The sequence below is a fragment of the Adiantum capillus-veneris genome, chromosome 8 (genome assembly GCF_014529385.1).
Source record: "Adiantum capillus-veneris isolate H3 chromosome 8, ASM1452938v2, whole genome shotgun sequence".
Lineage (NCBI taxonomy): Eukaryota > Viridiplantae > Streptophyta > Polypodiopsida > Polypodiales > Pteridaceae > Adiantum > Adiantum capillus-veneris.
In genome coordinates, this window is record NC_140938.1 from 167,327,616 (window position 1) to 167,337,525 (window position 9,910).

The following is a 9,910-nucleotide window of genomic DNA, read 5'->3' on the forward strand; positions in this document are numbered from 1 at the left end:
GATCACTTTTCCTGAGTATGCTTTCATTCATACACATTCAAAGGTAGCACTAATCACTAGGTACCTCTAAATACAATCCTACTCATGGCTTAATTTCATGCTATGTCAAATGCAAAGAATTTCCTCTTTTATGTTTTTGCTTCTGCACTATGATGTATATTGAAATTTCATATTGATGAAAAGTGTAAATTTTATATTTTTCTCACAGAGCCCTAGGGAGGGGATCTTTCAATCTCACTCCATTTCTCTCTAATTGATTCTACTATCTCCCATTTTTATGCAATGACTCGCATACGTAAGGATGTGCATGGTACCACCATGCCCTAACTAGATCGCTAATGCCTTCAAATTGATAATTATTGTTGGATCCAGTGGTGCTACAAGATCCCAATATACATTGTTTAGTTTTTGCTACGAGCAAATAGTTCCATTAAAAAATATCAGATTTGGTATTTATCAAGTAGACCTGTAGAATTAAGAAAATGTTGATGTTCTTAGGAAGAGTCTTCCATTGATGCTTTCAAGAATGAAAGCTTTCATTTGAGAGGGAAGTAATGTGAAGGCAATGGTAGAAAGGGTGAAACAAAATCTTAGGCAAAGCCACTAGCCACTAAGCTTAGGAGTCTCCTAAAGATAAGAGCCGAAAGCACCTGTAAGATATGGTTAGATAAAGAAAGATGGACACTAGTTCCTCTATCATTTCACTCCTCATGTTCTCCTTGCTACATCTTGCTTAGCTCTCTCTCTAAAATCCTCGGGATCATTTTTCTTCTAAACCTCTTCACTCAAGGCTTAGGGAAAAAGAATACGATTACTCTTTTTCTCATCTTCAATTCATCTTAATACCATTCAATACTTCATTTTCAAGTAATAAATACACCAATTCATATAAAGAAGTGTTAAGTGAAGGATTGGGTGCTCGCCTTTGTAACACACCAAACCATCAGAAACAAAAGAGAATGAAGAGAATGGCTTGCTAAAAAGGATATGGGCTGATTACCACTCATAAATTTTGTTGGGTATGCAAGCCCAGTTGTGGGAATGTCCACTGTCCGATGTCTAGCCCGTGGGCACAGCCTATAGCAAGCAGTTCCAGTATGCATGGTCATTGCATGGCAAGCCTAAAAAGCTATATATATTTACACAAGATTACAATACAATATCATAGCGTTATTTTTATCTCTGAGTACCGAATCCCTCTCTCTTGCTATCTTTCTCGTCTTTCTTTGCTCGCCATGAGTCCTACAGCTCAAAGGCTTCACCCGCCATAGCTCCAACACCATCAAATTTTCTCAAGTTTGCATACATATAACTTAGACTAAATCGCACTAACTTCCCTCTACACCGCTAGAACTCTCACAGTACTCAATTGCACTCAAGCAAAGGGATCAATAAAATCAATGAAAGCAAAGAAAAACTTGAGAAAAACCAAGAAAGTGTCTACTCTTTTAATGATAAATACCAAGGGCTTTACTCTTTCTTAAATGATTCTTCATATGTTAGAGACTCTAGGTGTTTTCTCATATACACACAATTTGACCCAAAGCCATTCAAAACAAACCGTATTCCAAACCACTCTAATTTCGAGAAAAAAAACTCTAGAAAAAATGAGAAAAAAACATATGAAAATTCTCTCCCCATCATGTGCATACCATAAGGTTTTCACTTTGAAACCCTAAAAGCAAGCAAGGGCATAGAAGACAGCTCTATTCTACACAACTTTCATCACCAAAACAAACATGAACAAAGGTGAAATTGCATATAGGTACTCCATATCCTTCTTGATGGGAGACATCCTCTCTAGGCCCTCCCAGAAACACATGAGCACTTCTATTGCAAAACCCTTGCACCCTCCACCACAAATTATACCTACGAGTAGTTTTTTTTCCTTTTGATAAAAACCCAAGCTCACCTTCAAAATATATCGACAATTGAATTTTTATCAGCTTTTCATCGTGAGTACTTTTCAAGTCTCTTAACACTTGCGTTAAAAAATAGTAAAATTATGTACCCTAGGCAATCAGCACGAGTCATCTTTGTACGCTTTGAAGTTTGTACATGCTTTATTTACATCCTTGAGGACAAAATAACATCTCTAAAAACTCTCTAGGGTGGCCTACATCATTCCATAAAAACACATCACAACGTCGATGACACCAACACTAATGGCTTCATGATTGAACTGTTTATGGATTACTATAGCTTCTGCTACAACGATCAATGTAATTGGAGCAAATGAATGTCAACATCGAAACGACTATGTCTAAAAAGTACAATCTAGAGTAGCTGCCCGGGAAAGTCCTTTTATCTAAAGGTCCAGCAGACGTATCAAAAGTATAAAAATTTACAAGAATTATGATACTTTTTCTACTAATTTCAATTTTCCTCTGAAGCCAAACTAAGGCAAATCTTTCCCGAGCATTGCTGCCCAACAAATGTTTTTATTCATGCATGCTTTTTAATCATCATTGTGGGTTTGGAAAATGATCCTCAATACTTCTTGCTTATGCAATATTCCTAATCACTGTTGTGGTAAGCTAATTGACTCGAAAATTTATTCAATGGCTACTGTGGTAAGCTAATTGACACTTGAATGGGTGATCAAAATTTGATTTTTCACGAGTACAATGGGTTGTTGGGACCCAAATTTTCAAAAAAGCTATCACACAGATGTTTTCTGCAATGGAAATTTTGCCTGTTTCGAATGAGAAGTTAAGGGGCAACTATTTTGTACACAGGGGACAACAATATGATCGAAACCCTTCACCCACCTACAGAGACGAAGCTAAAGCGCCATTAGCTTCACCCTCCTGGGTTTCAATCTTTGCATGTGCAGCAGGCACCGTCTTAACCTGGATTTAAAAACCAGATATCAGTACAAAATAAAAGACCTCTATTAGCACAAGTTTTCTTTGATACGATCCAATTTCCTACTAAACGCACTACTGCGAAGCACTCTCCAGTGGGCCTCTTGTCTTGCGCATAGAGAGTTCTTGCATAAAACTTCGATTTTGTGTGTAGCTAGATGCAAACATGTCATACTTCAAAAGTTTTGAATGTGTTACCAGGTCTCTGTATTTAAGAATGTAGAACATCTCAATGTATCGTCTGCATTCTCTCCTTCCAAGCTTTGAAACATATTTCCAGAAACCGTAGACCCTTGTCAGTGTCATCAAGCGCTCCGCATAGATCTTCCATGTGTACCTATATCAAGGAACCAATTCCTCAACTGTAGTTTTAAGCACATTGTACGCAATATACCTAATGTGAAATTGCAACATACTTTTCATAAATTCTCTGCAACCCAGCATCCGAGATTTTAGTCCAATATGTTGAATCTCTCTTGCATTTTTCAAAGAAGTCTGCAAGCTTGTTGCTGCTTTCATCACCTCGGTAAGGATCAATGTGAAATCCTGAAACCCCATCAACTATTATCTCTGCAGGCCCACCTTGACATGTAGCGAAGGTCGGTAGGCCACATGTCATAGCTTCAACTACAGTAAGGCCAAATGCCTCGTATAAGGCAGGCTGCCACGACGAAAACCATAATGAAGTGCTATGTCCAGACCAGTAAAACAAAGAAGTCAAGTGCACAAACAACACAAAGTACTGACCTGCACAAAGGCTCCCTTGGTATCAGCTATGTACCGATACAGCTCTCCATTGCGCACCCGATTTGTTTGCGCCCGTATCCACCTGAATTGCCCATCAAGCTTGTAGTCCTTTGCAAGCTTGTGCATTTTCTCTATCTCTACTATTTCTTCTCTATCCTTGGACTTTTCCACACTAAATTCACCAGCTACAATAACTAGGTTCACCAGATCCCTCAACCTTGGATTCTTTGCAAACCACTCCACAAGGCCAGTGATGTTCTTTACTCTGTCCAACCGTGCCATGGAGAAGATAATTGGCTTCTTTCGGTTACTTAAAAATCCCCTGCAAAAGTTCTAAAGCTCATGAAAAATCCTTTGTGAAATTTTTAACACAGACCTAACAAATGGCCGTTTCTTATTTGCATTCCTGGTACTATTGTGTTGACTTGTATGAGACACTCACGTATGTTGTTCAGTGACTTCTGGATTGAAGAGAAGCTCTTCTAATGTTTCATGTAATCCAGTCAAACGCTTGGATGTGTCCGAGTATGGGAAGTAGATATTCATGTCTGCTCCAGGTGACACAATGTTAAATTTGGGGTCAAAGACATCTATCCCATTCACTACCCGGTACAGCCCCGGCATCGTAAAGGCTGTATGACTCTCATATTGACCCACAGTTTCTGGGCTGCAAAGCATAAATAACCACTTGTGCATTAAGTATTTCGTAATAGTATTTTCAACACCAGTAGCAAGCATACACACCTTCCTGCTATTTCCTGATAAGTACTGGTGATAATGAAATCAGCATGGTTCATGGCAATAAGATCTGCTGTGAACTGGCAAGAAAAATGGTACTTCTCTTCAAAACTTTTCCAGTAGATGTCTGAGCCAGGGTACTTGGTTTTCTCCAGGGCGTGGGCAATATTGCACTGTGTAGAGAAAGAAACACAGAATGTCGGCAAAGCTAAGAAACACAATAATGCTTGCAACAAACAATTAAACAAATCTTCACCTGAGTGACTCCAAGCTTGTGGGAGATCAATGATGCTACCAAGTTTCCATCACTGTAATTCCCAATAATCAAGTCAGGAGGACCTCTTAGCTCTGCACAAATCTCATTACCTGCATCCTGCAATCAAACAAAGGTGCATCATTTACCACGTCAATGCCTGCACCTTACAGTTAGCCTGATTTGACCCACTGGTTAATTTTCTAAAAATTGAAATTTGACCTTGACGAGCCACTATAAGCAGAATATTTAATGACCATGCAATGGTATCTTGCAGACAGAGTAGTACCTCAGCAAAGGTCTCCAAGTACGGCCATACATCAAATCGTGAAATCCACTGTTGCAAAATGCCTTTCTCACTTCTGAATGGAACTCGTAAAATTTTGGAGTAATGTGTTCCACTAATCTTCTCAATACGCTGGTTGCAAGTTGTCCCTCTGGCTTCAGGTATCAGGCGAGTCACCTAAGAAGACAGGTAAGTTCGTTCAAAAGATCAAACTATTCAGGGGGTCTAGACTCTAAGATGAAGGGCAAACCGATAATGCTTACCACAAGGATTTGAGGGATTATTTGTAGCCCCTGCTTCTTAATGTTGCTCACAATTTCATTTTCAAGTGCTCTCACTTGGTCCAAGATATAAACAATCTGCATGGTCATCAGCATTACTGTCAGAGGGTTCACCAACAATTTCAATAGCAACGTCATCTATCTACCTGGCCACCTGTGTCGGGCAATCCTAAGACATTAGCTTGTCCAAAATATCCATGGGGAGACATTATAGCGACACTGAAAACCATGGGCAACCTCCCCAAAAAGCTCTCTAAGATGTCAGGATCAGGAGCTTGCAAAAGATCAAGAAGAAGATGCATCATTTCCAGCACGCGATCGGCAGTATCTCCCCATCCCTTTTCCAAACCCAGCTCCTGCAGCCTGCGACATATAAATTACATATCCTAAATCACAGTGTTGGCTTTCTGCACCTGCGCTTTCGCGTGCACTCCTAAAGTAGCTATACATAGCTCCTTCCTTGTTTAAGTCCACAGGGAAGAAATGTGGTTGACAGTAACCAGAGGATTAAGACCAGAAAAGAGTGGTTTTGTGAGAGGGATAACCTCTGTCCAAATTCCTCATACGGAGTCTCCCCTGGAAGCAGATGCAGATGCTCCTCTGCTTTGAGAAGTGCTGCGCGAAGCTTTTGTAGGTTAGGTATTCTGCCATTCACCATGAGTGTCTGAAATGGCACGGTGAAGTCTTTGTCAGAAAATTCGTCATAAGAAAAGAATCACAAAATCAGATCACAAATAACATCCTTTTTAAACAGCCTACCTGACCTTCATACTTGTGCATTCTCAGGAATTCAAATAACGGTTGCATGCTCTCTGGATCTCCAAATAGCCTGGACGATAAGTGCCGATTGAGAAACTGTACACCATTCCCAATGGAGGCAGGCATTGACAATCGTGGAAACGAGGCATTGAAGGGCTCAAAATCCAATTCGAGCACAAAGTGAGTTTTCGACCTACAGAAAAGTGGGAATGTTGCTAAGGAATGAAAGGCGTTCAAGTGCAAGTACAGGGGCAGCTTTTACACTGCAACTAGGTGGGACTTGAAATTCCCAATAACTGTAGAAAATCTTTTATGTTTGCCTCAGTGTAGTTACATAGAAAATGGCCTCCTTACTGTGGGTGATCAATGAGAGCTTCCTTGAAGTGAAGGTACTCGGACACGGAGAGCGGCTGAAAGGCGAGCTCGTCAACATTAATCCTCACATACTCCCAAACCCCAGGTTTGGGGCGTACAGCAAATGCCACGCAAGGATGAAGAACAATGGCTTCCTGCACCGGTAAACGGAGGGCCACATCAAGGACACATAAGAGACACCAGCAGTGTGACTCAAGGACAGTAAAACAAGCTGTGATTAAGGCCTTACCTGCGTGCGTTTGAGGACGAGGCCGAAGCCCGACTGCTGGATCTTCTTGCGTTCCTCTGGAACGGGAATGGCATTGTCAAACTCCACTTGCAGGTCGTGTGGCTGGAGAACCTTCTTGCCAAACGCGACATATCTGCGAGAAATGAGCTTAAAATGTGAGGCAAATCTCTCTCTCTCTCTCTCTCTCTCTCTCTCTCTCTCTCTCTCTCTCTCTCTCTCACACACACACACACACACACACACACACACACAACGGCTACAATTCCACAGTTCCGAGGACTTGAAGGCTGCATCTCCAGCTCTGGCCTTCTCATCAAGCAAGTAAAGAGAAATCTTTACCGGGACAAAAGCGATAGCAGTGTGTTGCGATGCGTTTGCAGCGAGCTGGCAAGGTGCTCGCTAACACTGCTACTGCGCGTCATTGAGATGGCTTGATCGTGGGCCATGGAGAAGATGTAACGAGAAGGGGTGGGTTCTGTCTGCGTGGTTAGCGATAGAGCTTGAAAGCAAATGCGCAGGAAAGAGGCAGAAGCTTGAAAATGGGGCGAAATTGACGCGAGCGAATGTGTGTGTGCGTGTGCGCGCGCGCCGGACAGACGGCTTCTTGGAAAGCAAATAAAGCCAGTCGCACAGGAACACGTGGACCAATGGCAGTGCCACGCGTAGGCTTCTCCATGCCACGTCAGGGATCACCAGAATCCACGTCAGCGAGGGGAGGGGAGATACCGTACGTTTATACTCTCCACTTGATTTTCTTTAATAAAGTTTATAGTCTCAACGTGTTTTAATTTATACTCAAACACCAGCACATAGATTTGCAACAAGAAAACCAGATTGGACTATTTTCGCTTGTTTGGTATCTCACCTGGTTAGCACATTATGCATTGCATTTCCTCCTCCCTCAGCCTCCACTTGCTTGCACTCACAATAACACTCTTCAAACTTCTCTCTCAAGCTCCACAGTCTCTGCATCTCTTGTAAGCCCATAGCCTCCCTCTTTCAAGACAATAATTTTGCTAATCCACGGTAATTTCTGCTAATCAAAGGCTTAAACTATTAAGGCTTTTGCCAAATGGCTCCTCCCTTTTTGTTGTTGCTAGCTCCCCTTTGCTTCCTCTTCCCACAAAAGCTCAAAGTGATGCCTTCTTCTTGGTTCCCAAACCTTTGCACACACTTTGGTGGATGCTTTCTCAAGAGAGACTATGCTTGCTTTGAGTACACAGCTTTCTACTTCCAAATTGCTAATTGCGCCTTTCTCAAAATCTTAAAGGAGCTTGAATTACGCAGAGGCTGCCTTTTGGATTCAATTGCGACCCTTGTATTTCGTAGAGAAACTTCAACACAATCTGTTCTTCCCCCTTCAACTACACCCACCACGATGTAGATCTCGACGTGTCGATAGTAAGGTGGCTTATAAGAGGCAAAATGTTGGACTTCTTGAGAAGGATTGACAATACTAAAGCTACACACACAGAATTTCAACGTGTCTTGGGCCCTTCTTCAATAGCCTTTTATGTTGCCAAAGAGTTTCTTCCCTCCACTCCAACCAAGGAACCAAAGACTTGGTGCGAGTGTTATATAGGAAGAAGAGGATCACTACAATTAAAACACTTTTTATAAGATTGGTACAACGAGAAATGGGGACCTTAGATTGAGATTGTGTGTCGCTTTAGACAAGGCCATATAGTCTTCCAAGTTCTTTACTTTCCACATTTTCAAACACCATTTTGTTCCAAGGAATAAGTCTTGTCAATCTCTTTATCAAGAGTACTTCCACCAACATACTTGGGTGTTCTAGAGGTTATACAGGTCAAAAGTCAATTTGCACATGCACTTGGAGACTTTGAGGGGAAAAACCAAGGTGATGAAGCACTAAGGCCTGCTAAGTTAAGTCAAGGGGACAGTAAGTTTTAATGAGTCCCTAAAATCACATAAAATTTTTGTTATGTTTTAATATAAAATTATATTATCCATTATACATACATAATCACAAATGGTTTACCAAAATACACCTTTAATTTGTAGAAATTCTCAAAATACTTCTCAAATTTTCAAAATTCCCAGACTACCCCAATATTTTGTCATAAATTTCCAAAATATTATTCAATTTTTTTAAAATTCCCAAAAATACCTCTGGTTGTGAGATTAAATATCTGCAAATATCAAAACAATTGTAGCTTTCCATAAGAAGATTGATTGTCTATTAATACAAGATGCTAAAACTAGAATTTGAGTTGGTTATATAGGCTTTGGAGATGAATCGGTTCATTATTTTTAGACATAATTGCCTTTTTTGCGAGGTAATTTGTGACAAATTACATGCTAGGCGCTCAAAAACGGATGTCAATTGTCAAAAAAGAATAAAGATTCAAAAATCTTTAACAATTCCATTGACAATGGTCTTCTCTGAAGATGAATGCTCGCTTGCATTGCAAGCTCTGGGCAAGGAGAAATCCCCTGGTTGGGATGGTCTAACCACTGAATTCTTCAAGGAGTTCTGGGAGGACCTCAAGGTCCCGGTCACATGCATGGCTAACCAAGCTTTGGTAAAGGGGTCCTCGGATCCCAATGTGAAAAGAGGGCTTATCAAGCCTATCCCGAAACAGGTTTGCTGCTTGTAGCTTAAGCACTGAGTGTCCCATGACTGTGATGTCTGTGGCATACAAAATCATTGCCAAGGCAGTCGCTCTTAGAATGGCCCCCCTCCTTGACAGAGTCATCTCACCTCATCAGAACAGGTTTATCAAAGGAAGGTCAATATATGACAACATCTTGATAGCAATGGTTGGCATTGAGTACGCAACCTTCACGAAGCAAGAGTGCATTCAGCTTCAGCTAGATCTGGACAAGGCTTATGATAGGATTGTGTGGTCACTGGTCCTCCATTGAAGATGTCATGAAATCACTGGGCTTTGGGACGTGCCTCTGTCAACTTATACACACTCTAGGTGCGGGTAGCCAATCTGAGCTCTTATTCAATGATAGGATTGTGAGCTCCTTTGAAGCCAAAGATCGATCAAGCAAGGATGCCCCCTAGCCCCTCTTCTCTTTGCTATTGGGTCGCATCCTCTGATAATGATGCTCGAAGTTGCTGATGAGCGGGGGTAAATAGAACTTTTCCTGGTAATGACCACCTCCTTGCCAAGATGTTTGCGGACAACTCTCTCCTCTTCTTGAAAAGCCTGCCCTCGGGTGCTCAAGGAGGCCCTTGAGATTGTGCAGACATTTGTTGTGGCTTCTAGGTGAAGTGTAGATTGATCTCCCTGACGAAAAACGACTCATTTGACCCATCGATCTGGTCAAGGAAGATTGTGTCTAAAGGTAGGATTTTTAGGCATCTGGGGGATGGACGTTACTCACAAGGAAAGGTTCCAG

The 9,910-nt window shown here is 41.4% G+C and overlaps 1 protein-coding gene across 2 annotated transcripts; it reads right to left on the bottom strand.

The window, feature by feature from the left end:
• Positions 1-2,574: 2,574 nt before the first annotated feature.
• Positions 2,575-8,049, bottom strand: LOC147453316 (sucrose synthase 3-like). 2 transcript variants are annotated; one of them, XM_086518724.1, is made up of 15 exons: positions 7,401-8,049; positions 6,536-6,668; positions 6,286-6,440; positions 5,932-6,124; positions 5,718-5,836; positions 5,319-5,535; positions 5,155-5,250; positions 4,895-5,068; positions 4,609-4,725; positions 4,359-4,525; positions 4,057-4,281; positions 3,615-3,936; positions 3,284-3,528; positions 3,066-3,204; positions 2,575-2,852 (listed from the first exon to the last, which is right to left on the bottom strand). In XM_086518724.1, exons 1-15 carry the CDS (start codon positions 7,520-7,522, stop codon positions 2,772-2,774), a joined length of 2,505 nt encoding a protein of 834 aa, XP_086374850.1. In that variant the 5' UTR covers positions 7,523-8,049; the 3' UTR covers positions 2,575-2,771. The 2 variants fall into 2 exon arrangements, with proteins under 2 accessions (XP_086374850.1, XP_086374851.1); XM_086518725.1 differs by lacking the exon at positions 7,401-8,049 and adding an exon at positions 6,875-7,120.
• Between the last annotated feature and the right edge of the window lie 1,861 nt (positions 8,050-9,910).